The 16,535-nt window shown below is 43.9% G+C and overlaps 1 protein-coding gene across 1 annotated transcript; it reads right to left on the reverse strand.

The window, feature by feature from the left end:
* Positions 1-10,812: 10,812 nt before the first annotated feature.
* LOC135092841 (uncharacterized) lies at positions 10,813-12,225 on the reverse strand. Its single transcript, XM_063991583.1, has one exon. The coding sequence runs from the start codon at positions 12,223-12,225 to the stop codon at positions 10,813-10,815; it is 1,413 nt and encodes a 470-aa protein (XP_063847653.1).
* Between the last annotated feature and the right edge of the window lie 4,310 nt (positions 12,226-16,535).

Here is a 16,535-nt window from a genome sequence, read left to right on the forward strand (position 1 = left end):
GAACACCTGGAACACAAAATGACAGACAGTTACGATACGGATTTCTTACAAGTTACACTGGAAATAAGCACTGGCTTCATAAATCTAGCTATCACTTACCTACCACCACGCCGCTGTATCCACCTGTCACAGATCTCCGTGATGCAGCCTCTCAGAGCACGCCACCTTACATTACACCCCTCTCTAACTAGCAAAAGCACTTATAATGCAGGAAAAACACAAAACATTATTCCTGACAACAACAACCTAAATCACCTCTGCCTGCACTTTCATGCCTTCTTCTCTCATAACTCCTCTTCTTCACCAGATACAGTACCACCAAACAATAAAACGTACCATAACCTCGCTTTTAATCTTGCCCCACCACCCCTCTGACCACATTCCTGTCATCATCGTCATAGCATCCCAGCCTATAAAAAATGCCTGCTCCACTCAAAATAGATTACAGAAAATTTTCAAAGAGAAATAGAAGATTAACTGAAAAATAGGAGAAGTGACCAGTACATACTTGCAGGACAGCAAGAATTAGACAAAGAAATGGACTCCTGGATAATAATTATAAAAGAAGCAATACAAAATCACGTTCCAAAAATACACATCAAACTGAGAAACACCAAATAATTAACCAACAGAAACTTTGCAGTTGTCGAGTTTCTTTGTTGCACGATCTTGTTGCGTCCCTAAATCTTTAAGACTGGCCTTTGTAGGTTCAGGGGAATGCGTTTATGTTCTTATAAAGTTTTATGTTTTTATAAAGTTAACTTAATTCTTATTACGAGTATTTACCTGTAATTACACTCAGACGATCATATACGACTTCCGACCTGAACAAAAAAATAAAATAAATAAATAAATATAAATAAATAAATAAATAGGTAAATAAGTAAATAAGACTGGATTCATCTCACTTCAAATAAATCCCACTAAATATCTCTAAACACTTCACGTTACACTTCCAATCAAATCAGTTCACACAATTAACACTCAATGACAAATCACACCCTACACAGACTCCACAACTAATATTCAATGATGAAATACGCCCCACATCTAACCAATCCCTCTGTCAATATATAACACCAATATTTTACTTTGCATTATAATTGTCTGGCTCTGCTCATTGGTACTGTGACAGACGACTTGCCCATCTTGACCCTCTCTGGTCTGACAGCTCTGTCTATCTTGTCTCAGTCTCCTGTCTATTCCCGTCTCCTACACCTCATGATATACACGTTTTATTAGAGTGACCTTTTCACCCAATAAGGCTTCCGTTGCTATAAGATTTATTTTTCAGTAATTCCAACCTACCGTTTATTTATTTCACCATGCCCTTCAATAAGGTTAATTTTCAAGTAACTATTTATTTTCTCTTACTTCCATCATACAGTTTATTTTTCCTTGACTTTCAATAAGGTTCATTCTTGAGTAACTACGGTAAATATCATCTCCATCTATTCAGGAACATGTAGGCGGCGTTTCCTGTGTTGTGTCGCCTGTTCGTCTTGTCCACGTCATTTGCTTTCGGTGGCCTGCTTCCCTTGTGTACTAATTTAGTAATAGCCACCTGGGTATCTCTTCTTCTAACCTGCTGCTAATCTCCGGCTCTGTTAGTCTTGTGATGACTCACCACATCTTGTTGTTTTCGATGGTCACGTCTCGTCTCTCATCTATGAGGATGGTGATAGCTTCTTGTAATATTGGTATCTGCTTTCTGTTTATCATCTTCCCTCATTTATTCTTCCTACTTTCTTACTTCCTTCTTTATTTCTTAATTTTTGTTTCATTTTGTTTTATTCTTCCCTCTTCTTACGTGTTTCATTTCTTCTTGGTGATTCTTGGGTTACAACATGCCCCCCCTCCTTATAAACGCGCGTCCTCGCGCGACTGGTTACTTGGCTGGGTGTTCGTTCCTTCATCCGTGGATGTGGCGCAGCGTGTGGGTTTGGAAGGCCCGCTCCATGCTGCCGGAACCAGGGGAGCCATAGGCGTAGCCCTCCCCCACGCCCGCGAACTCCAAGGTGACCCCAACAGGCAACAATGTTCACAGCCAGTTGTACCAGTCCGGGTCCCGGGAGGCTGATGCTTTAATCACGAGCTGCAGGTTGTCTTTACATTGTGTAGAGACAAAGGTAGCCATCCATAACTGTTGGGAAGGCATATATTAACAGAGTTCATAAGTTTAGAGTTTAGAGATAGAGCCTTTGTGGAGAAAACAAAATATAACATTCAATATCTTGACCAGTAAGAGGAGAGATCAACAATCAATCATATTTTCCACAACATTTATATTATAAGCCAGAAAAATCGGTTCTGGGCTTGAGTATTCTCAGTATGACTAAAGGTTTGATGCAGTCAGAAAGCACTTACATTGATAAAGAAAAATAGAAGGGAGGACATCCTGCGGACATCAGAAGGTGTCAGCGGGAATTCCTCTAAAAGTTGTAAGTAGCAGCCCAAGTCTGTAATGCAGTCACTCATATCAGCTTCAGGTAAACTCATCTAACTTTGCTCTCTTGGATGAATAAACATTTCATTCTGCTCTCAAATAATTTGTAGAGGGAACAGAAAGACGTATTTCAAAACATGTACTTCCATCATGGGTTTTAATCACATTCATAGATCAATATGAACAGCTGCAATGGATTTAATAGCCAACTGGACAAGATCAATCTCATGCATAAATAATGGTTTCCCATTATTCATAGACACATTTAGACACATTTATTTTAATCTCATTTATATTTTCTCAATCCTTTTAAGTAGCAAATCTTGACTTTCTAGTACAAGACGAACAATTGTCAATATTTTAAGAACAGCACTTACTAATTGCAATTTTAACATTAACCTTTTCTTTCCTCGCTTCATTAAAATACAATACGGAAGCAATTAGGCATAAATTGGTCTGAGTCTGTGTTGTGTGCAATGTTCTTTTTTTTTTTCTTTCTTTTCTTTTTTCGTCAAATGAGTCAACATTTTCCTTTCTATCGCGAATAATTTAGGTCATAGTAAATGTTTCAAGAGACACTATGTCACAGTGTGGTTCTTAGATCTTTGTTACAAGGGAATTGTGTTTTATTCAACTTGACGTGAAATTGGTCTATATTTGACCAAGACTATCTCTACTGTGACACCTCTAGCTTTTCATCATGGGTTCATATCGTCTTCATATAAAAGGCACAAAAATTTTTTACTCATTATCAACTTGGATTCAGGTGTCACACTCAGCCTCTGTATATCAGGGAAGTAATGACCCTAAGGCAAAGCTAACAATCTGGTAAGGGAACACCATAAGCGGCGTTCTTTCGTTTACACCTGAAGTCTTCCTCATGATTAATTACCACATCTTGCTCGCGACTGGGTGAATGTAGTGCTTTGAAATATGTTTATTTTGTCATCTGTCTTATCAATCACCATCAGTTAATCATCTTCTGTGTCGCTATCAGTAATGTTCTTCGGCAATTTAGTTTCCATTGTTTCCTCTTAAAGCTCTTCTGTAACTCTCATTTCTCTGTGTAGTCGTGTTTATTCTCTAAATTACTGTATTTTATCTGAAAGTAGTCTTTCATATCCCTTGTGCAAATATACGTACCTTATCTTCACAACTATGTACACCACTAACCGTTGCCTGTTCATCCTTCGCTACCAAGCAATATAACATCTAGCATAGACTCTTTCACTAGTTTTGTTGTCACCTCTTGTTGAAATCATTATATTGAACTTCCTTTCCTCACGCAATATCATAAAAAACGGTCAAGGATACACTCGAATAATTTTTCACCTGAAACGTGATACTTCTACCACATTATTCGCAATATAGTGTGCCATGTATTTGTGCATTGTGTTTATTTTCAACATCCCAGCTCCCTCTACAACTAGCAGTTGCAACCTCAATATCTGAATTTCGCCGTTCACACACAACTAAACGAATATATTCTAACATTTTGATCTTTCTATGTAACATTATTTGCGCCATCCTTACTCTGCTACGTCTCTAATATCTTAGCATTTTTCCATTAAGTAATCAGTAAACTCTGACTTATGTGACATTTTACCTTCTGACAACTCAAACTTCTACATTTCTTACTCACATCAATACTAATGTTTTTCACTAAGACTTTCTTGAAACGCTTTTATTCAGGCTGATAATTATATTAAATAGCAAGCACATATCGAAGGATTAATCAACATTTACATATTTAATCAACTTTTCTTTGTAGCCTCAATCAGCTTTTCTTTTTTATCTTCAATCAATTTTTCTTTGTGGCCTCAATATTTAATTTCCTATGTGGCTCCGGTATCTTATTTTCTTTGTGGCTTCAATATTTTTTTTTATCTGTGGCTTTAATAGTTTTTTCTTTGTAGACCCACTGCTATAATTACAAATCCTTGTATAGATATACACACTTAAATTTAACTTTTTCACATATGGGTACTTGTCGAAACGAAGCATCTGGGGGGATCCCCATCCTTCCGAATCGACTAATCCCCAGACAGGATTTGCACATATATCCTTCCCCTTTCTCCTTTCCTTCCTGAAACAAAATTTGACACCTAGGTGGAGTAACTTGTACATTGCCACGTCCTAGGCCAGCAGTAGGTGTGCAAGTTTGATATATATATATATATATATATATATATATATATATATATATATATATATATATATATATATATATATATATATATATATATATATATATATATATATATTATAGACTTGGAAGAGAGAGAGAATGAGAAATGGTTTTATATGTAGTGTTTAAGTCAAATATTCTTAATTTTTCTACCTTTTCTTTCTTAGAAGTTATTGGAATACTACCACTACTACTGCTGCTACTGCTGCTGCTGCTGCTGCTACTACTACTACTACTACTACTACTACTACTACTACTACTACTACTACTACTACTACTACTACTACTACTACTACTACTACTACTTTTTTTTTACTACTACTACATAATCTAATATAATACCTCCACCCCATGTTTATTGATGTGTCAATTAGGGGCTCCATTACTTGGAGGTCATTAGCCCCAGCTCCCGCTAATGACTGTGGCATCCAACCATATCTAATATTCTATAATATAAACATTAGTTGTTAACTATAAATTCATTCTACCTCTACTCTATCTACTCTTATGCCACTCTCCACCACTGTAGCCTCGCAGTCGAGGCCTCCTAAGTCTGCAGGTATGGGAGTGGAATGCCTTGTCCCCCTGAGACACAGGAGGGCAGATCTGAGGAGGGAGAATGAGAGACGGCACCTCATCCATGCGACGACATGGCTCCTTGGCTGGTGCTTCTTTTCTGCCATTAGGTCGGCTAGTCTTGAGTAGAAGCACTGAGCCTTGGAGCCCATCCCGCCAGATGTGGTGAAGACCAGAGGTGTGAAGCTGCCCTGGTCAACGTGTTGGATTCTCTCCCCATACGCTCGGATCTTCTCCTGCTCATTCTTGCGGTGGGCGGCCTCCAGGGAGAGTTCGTGGTGACAGGCGGCCATCGGGTCAAAGATTCGTATGTCCATGAATGCTTTCTGTCCCCTTGCCCAGAACCCTCGTGCACTGACGTCGACTCGAGCCTCGTTGGTGGTGTTGGCTGTTCTGTAGCGCAGGTGCTCGCCGTCTAGCGGCAGGAGGGTCGGTTCAGTGGAGACATCGTGGCACACCTCCCTGAGCATGCTGGCGGTCAGATCTCTCACCTCATCGTGCCTGATACATATGAATCCCCCCTTTTTGCACGTCATGGTGTGGTTGACGTCATTGGGGGAGCCACACACACAAGTACTGGGGAGTCCTTCCATCGTGGCCAGCCGTACCTCAGAGCAATGGCGTCGACAAATTCTTGTTTGTTGAGGCTGAAGCCCTTCGCTCTGATGGGCAGTGACGTTAGCCAGTTAGAGGCTCCCGTTTCCTGTGCAGTGAGGATTTTTCTCACTGTGGTTGCAGGCAGGATGTTTATCAGGTCTTCGAGACAGTTTCGTTGATGTTGTTGCCTATCTCTAGATATAATTCGTCCTTGCTCAGAGACTGCACTTTGGGCTATTTCACCATGTGCGTCCTGAGCAATGATCTTCTCTGTGAGGGACCTGGTGAGCTTGAGGGAGTTGAGGTTCTCCACAGTCGCCAACTTCTCAGGGGAGGTGATTCCCATCCCGCCCAGTCTTGGTGGAAGTTCGAGCAGCGCCCTTTCCCCATCTCCGATGGTGTGGTATCTCAGTAACGCTGGGAGGAAGGTGTTCCTTATCGAGACCTCCAGTGGTGCAAGGAGAGGGCTGATGCCTGGGATGGTGCGCATGGCGAATCTCCATCGATGCTGCAAGCCGTGGGTGTAGGCAGAGTAGGCTGCATGAGGCTCAGTCCTGGCCATGTCAGACAGGACTTCCACCTCATGTATCCACTCCTTCACCTTTTCTCCTATGTACTCCTTCTTGAACTCCTCTGTTCCGATGACAGCACCCAGATGCCGTTGTCCATCCTTTGTTATTATAACTCCACTGCCACTGAAGCTATCCACTGCACTGTCATAGTGTTCAGGCTTTACAATAAGGACGGACTTAGCGGCATTGGGTGTGTACCCTATGATGGGACCATTGTCGTTCACTAAGCCCCACCATTTTTTCAAGTCTGTTATTTTGCCGGCCCCTGACAGGTCATCCGCGTACGCCACTTGCTTCACACTCGTTTTCTCATATGAGATAACTTGTTGCAGCACTGAAAGTCCGAGGGCGTACATCGCCATGGCCACTGGGTCACCTTGTGTTGTCCCTTCCATGGACTTTAACATCTTAACACTATTACCACTATTACTACATATGTACAAATCCGAGGGGTCACTATATGTGTTTTCTACATATTGTGCCAGAGAGGGACATTTTACTCGAATGTTGTGAAGCATTGTTTTTCTGTTAATAGTGTTGAAAGCGTTTTTGGCGTCCACTAATAACACCGCTTCACAATTGTCTTCACTGAACATTTCCCTCATAGCGTGGATGGCGGCTTCCCCTCCTGCCTGCTGTCCTGCACATACTTGCAGGTTCCCCGCTGCCCTCCTTACGTCGTCCTTGACCACCGTCATGACGCATTTACCCACGATGCGTCTTATCACCTCGCCGATGCCAATTGGTCTGCATCCCGGCTTTTTGTCCAGCGGAATTAATCAGCATGCTGTGAGAGCCTCGACGTGGTGACAATTTGTGGTGGCAAGCTTCCTCGCCAGTGCTGCCAGGGCGCCGCATAGGTCGTTAGCGGCGCTGCCACAGAGTGCGCCGCTCAGCAGGCGACGCCACCCTCTAGCGTCTAGTCCTGAGGGACCAGCACTGCCGTGTGTCTGGAGAGACTTCTTCCAGATCATCTCTCCAGTTATCACCTCGTAGATGACATCATTGGGCTTGCGGAAAGGCCCCTGCATCCTGAGGCCCTCCTCGTCACTGGGGGGAGGATGTTTTTCCTTCAGCAGGTGGATGGTTTCCCTGGTGAGGGGCAACACTCCACCTGACTGCTGTTCATTAAGTGCCCGCAGAGCCCTGGACACCTGTCCTTGCCGCATATTGCCAGCGAAATTACGGGCTTTGTCTTCCTGCTTTTGTTGGTTTCCTGATGGTCTTGGCAGCCTCCTCTGGATGGCTCGGGCTTCCTCCAGGAGCTCATCCAGTTGGTTGTTCTGCCATAAACCCACTCTTCTTGCGACGGCTTTCACGTTTTCCGCCACCTTCGCATTTCTATGTGTCTTTTGAAAGAAGAGTTTTGGCAGTGTGAAGAATAATTTCATCGCATACGGTGCGAGGGGTGACTCTTGTAAGTAATTGTTGAGGAGGATGACCATCTCTTGTACAATTTTGTTGGTGGCTGCACACTTTGGTGGATCGAACAGATGACATGTCGACCACCCAACTAATTCTGTGTAAGTGTTGTTCACCCACATGGTTGTTTCTTTTTCTGTTAGTCCTTTCCAGACTAAAGGTAGGTTGCCACACGCGCACTTTTTGGGCACGACGTGGCACGAGGTGAGTGCGCGCCACACCGCGAGTAGAAACAGTACAGAAACAGAGACGTCGGGTACATTGCGCGCAAGGGTGTGGCGATGTGGCACGAGGTGAGCCCGATCTGGGCACGAGGTGTTGCGAGACGTGACACGAGGTGATCACGACGTGGGCACGAGGTCATCGCGACGTGCACACGAGGTGTGGCCCAACCCGACGACCCGTTTTGAGGGGTCGCACAGGCCTTTTAATTAATTACGAGGTTGTTGCCGATGTACTGTCACGATATGTCACGGGGTGTTGTGAGGATGCGTCCAATATTTGCAGCGCCTCCCAAGCGGTATATAAAGGGTGGGGAATGATGATCAAGTCACTCAAAGCTAGACTGGCAAGCAGGGAAGATGGAGGAAGAAAACTACAGACAAGAGGCTCAAGTACTGATGGCAGGAATCCTGATGGTGGCTGCTGCATTGCTGCTGCGAAGAAGACGTCTACAGCAACCTCCCGTGCCACCCCAGCCACGAGCAAGAAGACCCAGAACAATATGGTGCCGTGAATGGCTTACGAGACGATCGATGCATGGCGATTTTCACCACCTGCTGCAGGAGCTCAACCGAGAAGACACCAAGGGCTACAAGAACTTCCTCCGCATCAAACCTGAACTTTTCGGAGAGATGGTGGACCGGCTTACTCCAATCCTCGCCAAAAAAGCCACCAGAATGAGAGAGTCCCTGTCAGTGGGGTTGAAGTTGGCTGTCACCCTCCGATTCCTGGCATCCGGCGATTCATATACGAGTCTGCAATACAGCTTCAGGGTCTCCAAAACCGCCATCTGTAGATTCGTACCTAAAGTCTGCCAGGCCATAATTGACATATACAAACCTGAGGTGCTCAAGTGCCCAAGAACTCCAGAAGAATGGAATCAAGTTGCCGAAGGATTCTCAAAGAGGTGGAACTATCACAAGTGTGGAGGTGGTCTGGATGGCAAGCATGTTCGAGTGAAGAAGCCCTGGCATGCAGGATCACTGTTCTTCAATTACAAGAAGTTCCACAGCATTGTCCTCATGGCCGTCGCAGATGCAAACTACAAGTTCCTGTACGTCAACGTAGGTGCTGAAGGAAGTGCTGGTGATGGAGGAACTTGGTTCAAGTGCACCCTTCACGATGCCATCGCGCAGAAACGAGTGGGATTTCCAGAGCACAGCTTCCTGCCGAGTGACGACACGCCAATCCCATTCCACATTGTTGCTGATGATGCCTTCGCCCTCAAGACCTGGCTTATGAAACCTTACTCACATCAATCCCAGGTATACGAAGAAAAAATCTTCAGCTACAGGTTGTCTCGCGCCCGTCGTGTGGTGGAAAATGCTTTCGGTCTCCTGCAGTCACGATTTAGTCTTCGGCACTACCATGCTACAACGACCTGCAGTTGTCAAAATTGTCACCATGTGTGGGTGTGTGATGCACAACCTGATATTGGACCGCTACTCAAATTTTCATCCCCAAGAAGTCGACTGCGAAGATGGTGACCATAACGTGATTGATGGATCGTGGAGGAACATACCAAATCTGATGCAACGCCTCCAAACTCGACGGGGAACAAATCCAACGAGAGAAGCAAAGGCCGTCCGAGACTACCTGGCTTTGTACTATGCATCAGAAGCAGGCGCAGTTCCCTGGCAAGAAAGGATGGTATATCCAAGAGGACGACCAGCAGACGAACAAAGGATGGAGCAATAATTAAATAAATAAATAATATATATATATATATATATATATATATATATATATATATATATATATATATATATATATATATATATATATATATATATATATATATATATATATATATAAGCTGTGTTAATAAATGTTATCTGTGTATTTGATAATAAAGAAACCGATTAAGCTTCCTTGACTTTGAATTATACCCCAAAATATAAACTATATACATTATAGGAATATCATATTTGGGTGGGAGGGAATGGGAAAGGAAATAAGAGTAAAATAGAATATATGTTAAAAAAAAAATTTAAATATGAATTTAATGTTTACAAAAATTATTAACTTATTAAGTAATAGGCAAATCTGGATAATCAAACACCTTCATTTATTAATTACATAAGACTTTGGTCTAAAATTGTTAAGATCGTCTGGTTATAAGATAAAAATTTTAGCAAAGAATTTTTCATATTTACGACATTGAAATAAAATCTATACTTGATGGATATATCAAAGCTATAAAATGTTCTTTTATATATATATATATATATATATATATATATATATATATATATATATATATATATATATATATATATATATATATATATATATATATATATATATATATATATATATATATATATATATATATATATTATGGGGACAGTACCTTTTCCATGTGTGATTCTCTGATTTAATTTTCCAAGTGTTTTACCTTTTACCAGTTATTATTTCAATACCTTATTTATATATTCAGTTATTATTTTCCAAGTTCTTTATTACCAACTCTTCATTATTCCCTTTTATCTGTTATCATTTCAAATCCTCAATTTTCAATCCATTTCTTAACTTCCCAAGTTTTAGTATATTTTTTTTCTCTTTTACCATTTATGTCCCAATTATTTATATTCAGTTTGTAGTTTATAATTTTTTTTTACTGGTAAAAGGAAACATTAAAAAAGTGTTTTTAATGTCTCCTTTTACCAGTTATTATTTTATATCCATACTTATAAATGAAAAGGGAAAAAATATAGTTGTTTTTTTCATATTTATTTCATACATTTTAACATATTTTTATATGCAATACATTTTTATTTTGTTTACATTTACTCGTCGCTATCCTCCGCCTCGTAGCACTTCGGCGTCTCGATCATGGGGGACATTATGGCCTTTTTCGCCGGCGATTTCGTCTTCTGGCCCTGGAGTTTGGTGGTCGTACTTGTGTGCTGCAGGGTCTTGACGGGGGACGGTGAACAGCCGAGTATAGATTCCCACTGTATTGGGGTGGGCACCTGCTGCTGCTGTGGCTGCTGAGGGAACTGTTGCTGTTCTAATTGTTGAGGCTGGTACTGTTGTTGAGGCTGTTGGTACTGTTGTTGTTGAGGCTGTTGGTACTGTTGTTGTTGGTATTGGGGCTGCGAGTAATGTGGCTGCTGGTACTGCGGCTGATGATAGACTGGAGGAGGAGGAGGAGGAGCAGGAGCAAGAGTAGGCGGTGCAGGAGGCTGCCACAGGTGCGATGGGCTCGCAACTCCTAGTGGCATGGGCACAGAATCCAGCAACCTCCTCGGGTCTTTAATAGCACTCCTGGCCATCACTGGTTCCTCCATGAGGCTGATCATGTACGCGATCTTGGAGAAGAGTACTCCATGATGCATGGGGGAAACCTTCTTCAGGCGAGTGTACATAAATTCAACAAACTGCCGGATGTCAGCGTCAGGTCCCTCGACTGGTGGTTTTCGTGTAGCTAGCAGCTGTGCACTCTGGAGTAGTTCTTGGATGGCACTGCTCTCCTGGGTAGATTTGGTGGATCGTGGGCTGGATAGTTCCTCCTCCTGCCGTTCCTTCTTCCTCTTCCTCTTGGCAATTGAGTGGGCCGATAGGACAGACTCATGGCTGGAGGAATCTTGATCGTCACCTTGTCTGCCGAAGTCATCACTAGGGTGCGTACTTTCGTGGGCGATGTGACCTGCCAGGAAGGCCCAAACCTCGACGATCTTCTGCTCCCTGTGCGTCCTCGGCCTGGCTGCTGATCCACTCTTGCTCTCCCTCTTCTCGATTTTCCCAAAATCTGTTCTCTTCTTGTCCACCACCTTCTTCACCTGCTGGTGAGAACAGTCCGAGAAAGTTTGGGCCAGGTCCTTCCAGAGGCTCTCCTTCCACGCCGGATTCAGCCACTTCTCGTTCCGCTTATCGTAGAGCTCTGGATGCAACTGGACGTAGTTTGCTATCTCCCTCAGTTGGTCGTCGTTGAAGGAGTAGTCCTGAACGTCTTTCTTGGATGGCCGAGTGCGTTTCCTGGAGAGCCCAGCAACAGGTTGTACCTTCACCACTTCCACATCAGGAACGTCAGTGTCGTCAGGAACCTCAGGAGGAACATCACCAGTTTCTTCCTCCTGCAGACTCGGGGAAGACTCCTGCTGTGGTGCTTGCTGCTTGCCTTTCTTGGGCATCTTGGAAAGGTTGGCTGGAGATGGGAGGGTTCTTCTTCTGTCTGTGTTTGCGAGATAAGTGACCATGTGGCCCACGGGTGCTGTTTATATACCCCTTGGATCAGGTCACGTGAGAGGCAATTATACAGCTCGCCACCACCTCGCGCTAACTTCGTGCCCACGTCGGACTAACGTCGCGCCCACCTCGCACTAACCTCGTACCACCCCGCACCACACCTCGTGACACCTCGCGCCCAGGTAGCACGAGCTCGCACCACTGCGCGCCAGGCGCGACGTCGTGCCAATAGGCGCGAGGTGTCTCGAACAGGGTACGAGGTGTCACGAGGTGATGGCACGAGGTGGGGCCGACGTCGCCACTTCGTACCACGTCGGGAAAAAAAATGAAACTGTTTTAATTTTAACGCGACGTCGTGCCACCTGCCTCGACTTCCCCGATTTGGTGGCAAGAGGTCTGCACGAGCTGCCGCGCTGTTGGGCACGAGTTGGCGCGAATTGGGTGCGCACTCACCTCGTGCCACGTCGTGCCCAAAAAGTGCGCGTGTGGCAACCCGCCTTAAGTTTCTCCTCCCGTTTGTATGTCTCGCGGCGTACACGTTGTGTTGCGGTAGCGATGGGGCGTGTTGTGACGGTGTTGATGGCAGGGCAGCCTCCCCTCCCATCTCTGTCTCCATCGTTTGCTCTTGTTCCTCATCCTGCTGGGATTCCTGGCTGTCCCCTGGCTCCTCCTCCCTCTCACTGCCCTGGTGGTCACGTCCCAGGGGGTTTTGGCATCCATCTCCCTTTCTACAATTTATACACTTTTTGTTTTGTCTCACACATTGAAAATTAACACATCTGTGTTCCTCTTTTGTACACTGACAACATCTTCTTTGTGCAGGTGGGTTAGACATTGTATTAATAACATGACATTATTGGAGAGAGAGAGAGAGAGAGAGAGAGAGAGAGAGAGAGAGAGAGAGAGAGAGAGAGAGAGAGAGAGAGAGAGAGAGAAGTGAAGGAGGGAGGGGAGGGGAAGAGGTAGGAGGGAGGAGGGAGAGAGAAGGGAAGTAGGGGGAGAGGGAGGGTAAAGGGAGGGGTAGGAGGGAAGGGGAATAGGGGAAGGGAAAGTGACAACAGAGAGAGAGAGAGAGAGAGAAAGAAAGAGAGAGAGAGAGAGAGAGAGAGAGAGAGAGAAGTGAAGGAGGGAAGGAGGAAGGGTAGGGGAAGAGGTAGGAGGGAGGAGGGAGAGAGAAGGGAAGCCGGGGGAGAGGGAGGGGTAGGAGGGAGGGGAAATAGGGGAAGGGAAAGTGACAAAGTGACAACAGAGAGAGAGAGAGAGAGAGAGAGAGAGAGAGAGAGAGAGAGAGAGAGAGAGAGAGAGAGAGAGAGAGAGAGAGAGAGAGAGAGAGAGAAGTATGAGGGAGGGGGCGAGAGATAGGGAGAGAGAAGGGAAGGAAGGAGGGAGGGATGGTAGAGGGAGAGGTAGGAGGGAGGAGGAGTAGGGGAGGGGGAGTAGGGGAGGGGGAGGCGACAACAGAGAGAGAGAGAGAGAGAGAGAGAGAGAGAGAGAGAGAGAGAGAGAGAGAGAGAGAGAGAGAGAGAGAGAGAGAGAGAAGGGAAAGAGGGAGGGAGGGAGGGTAGAGGGAGGAGGAATAGGGGAGGGGAAAGTGATAGCAGAGAGAGAGAGAGAGAGAAAGAGATAGAGAGATGAGGGAAGGAGAGAGAGAGAGAGAGAGAGAGAGAGAGAGAGAGAGAGAGAGAGAGAGAGAGAGAGAGAGAGAGAGAGACATTTATGGTAAATATGGGACTTAGATATGTATTACAGGCACTTTACTCAGTATTCCCTTCAATGTTTAGCGGCAGTAGTAGTGGCAACAGCCGTCTTAGGAGTACCGTTACAACAGTTAGAGTGATAGTATATTACTACTGAAAATTTAATGAAGATCTGTAATTTTGGGTAATCACGTGGTGTGCATGGCTCCAATAAAATTAAACAGAAAGATTTATACCTAGTATTATAACAGAGATATCAGTCTATAATATATAGTAAGATTTATATAGAAATATATGGAGTAGGTGGCACCTGTATCCCCGACGGAGAGTGGATGGGCAGCCGCGCGGGCTGCTCGGAGTTTGCCCTACGCGATTTATCACCTGATAACCCTTCCGACTTAGTTCGACCCTTTCAACGGTCGCTCCGTGACGCTCACAACATCCACTGATTTCAGAATATGATAAATCAATATTTTTCACGTGATTTATACGAGTATTGACACTGATATTACACTGGGCCCACCCTCTCCATTTCACTCATCTCTGTGTCTTTTGTCACAAAATTTCACAAAATTTTACTACTACTGCTACTACTACTACTACTACTACTACTACTACTACTACTACTACTACTACCACCACTACCACCACCATCACCACCACCATCACCACCACCACCACCACCACCACCACCACCACCACCACTACTACTACTACTACTACTACTACTACTACTACTACTACTACTACTACTACTATTGCAGGTCCCACAAGACACACCCTGGTGCAGTGGTACACCTCAGTATACCCTGTCGACCCTGGCAAGGTGAGAGAAAGTGAGAGAGAGAGAGAGAGAGAGAGAGAGAGAGAGAGAGAGAGAGAGAGAGAGAGAGAGAGAGAGAGAGAGAGAGAGAGAGAGAGAGAGAGAGAGAGAGAGAGAGAGAGAGAGAGAGAGAGGAGTGGGTAGGTGATGAAAAGAGATGGAAAAAAGAGAGAAATGAAGAAAATTACAGATAGAAACACATAGTGACATTGAGAGAGAGAGAGAGAGAGAGAGAGAGAGAGAGAGAGAGAGAGAGAGAGAGAGAGAGAGATAATGGGAATTCTTATTATGATATTTTTAATGTTTTCTTTCCTTTAAAAGGAATAACTCTCTCTCTCTCTCTCTCTCTCTCTCTCTCTCTCTCTCTCTCTCTCTCTCTCTCTCTCTCTCTCTCTCTCTCACACACACACAATAAAGGGGGAGCTGTATTATTATTATTATTATTATTATTATTATTATTATTATTATTATTATTATTATTATTATTGCAATTACTATTGTTATTGTTTTACTACTACTACTACTACTACTACTACTACTACTACTACTACTACTACTACTACTACTACTACTACTACTAGTACTACTTTTTTTTTAATTTTTTTTTTCTACCTCCACCCCATGTTTATTGATATGTCAATTAGGGGCTCCATTACTTGGAGGTCATTAGCCCCAGCTCCCGCTAATGACTGTGGCATCTAACCATATCTAATACTCTATAATATAAACATTAGTTGTTAACTATAAATTCATTCTACCTCTACTCTATCTACTCTTATGCCACTCTCCACCACTGTAGCCTCGCAGTCGAGGCCTCCTAAGTCTGCAGGTATGGGAGTGGAATGCCTTGTCCCCCTGAGACACTACTAATACTACTACTGCTACTACTACTACTACTACTACTACTACTACTACTACTACTACTACTGCAGCAAGTGGGTAGCTGGTTCTGTGGGACTTCAAGGGCCACTGTGCTGATGTCAGATACCAGGCTGCTGAACCTCAAAGGTAATAAAGAGAGAAAGTGAGAAAGTGAGAGAGAGAGAGAGAGAGAGAGAGAGAGAGAGAGAGAGAGAGAGAGAGAGAGAGAGAGAGAGAGAGAGAGAGAGAGAGAGAGAGAGAGAGAGAGGGTAGGTGACAGAATTGGACAGGAAGAGAGAAATAAAGGAAATTAAAGATACAAATACATAGGGACATTGAGAGAGGGAGAGAGAGAGAGAGAGAGAGAGAGAGAGAGAGAGAGAGAGAGAGAGAGAGAGAGAGAGAGAGAGAGAGAGAGAGAGAGAGAGAGAGAGAGAGAGAGAGTGGGTAGGTGACAGAAAGAGACAGGAAAAGGAAAGAAGAAAATTATAGATAGAAACATGTAGGGACATTGAGAGAGAGAGAGAGAGAGAGAGAGAGAGAGAGAGAGAGAGAGAGAGAGAGAGAGAGAGAGAGAGAGAGAGAGAGAGAGAGCAATTATTATTAGTAACCTAGCCTAACGTAATCTGTTAAAACACCCTTAAAAAACCATATCACTTCAATTAGAGCCTTTTAAAGAGTGTTTCTCCTGTTAGTAATATAGAAATGTTGTTAATCTGTCATTACAACCTTGAAACATACCTAATATCACCTGACCTCACCACACATAACCTGACCTGACCTGACCTGACCTGACCTCCCATTCATGGTGTCTTGGCACCACGAGGGAAAGCAGTTTATGTGCTGTCATATGGACGGGTTGCTCACAACTTGGACTCTGAAACAAGCCTCTCCCGGACCCACACACACTCTCTCTCTCTCTCTCTCTCTCTCTCTCTCT

The sequence above is a fragment of the Scylla paramamosain genome, chromosome 41 (assembly GCF_035594125.1).
Source record: "Scylla paramamosain isolate STU-SP2022 chromosome 41, ASM3559412v1, whole genome shotgun sequence".
Classification (NCBI taxonomy): Eukaryota; Metazoa; Arthropoda; class Malacostraca; order Decapoda; family Portunidae; genus Scylla; species Scylla paramamosain.

Excerpts from the sequence above, each read along its gene's own strand:
- LOC135092841 (XM_063991583.1), bottom strand. The coding sequence starts at position 12,225 with ATGGTCACTTATCTCGCAAACACAGACAGAAGAAGAACCCTCCCATCT.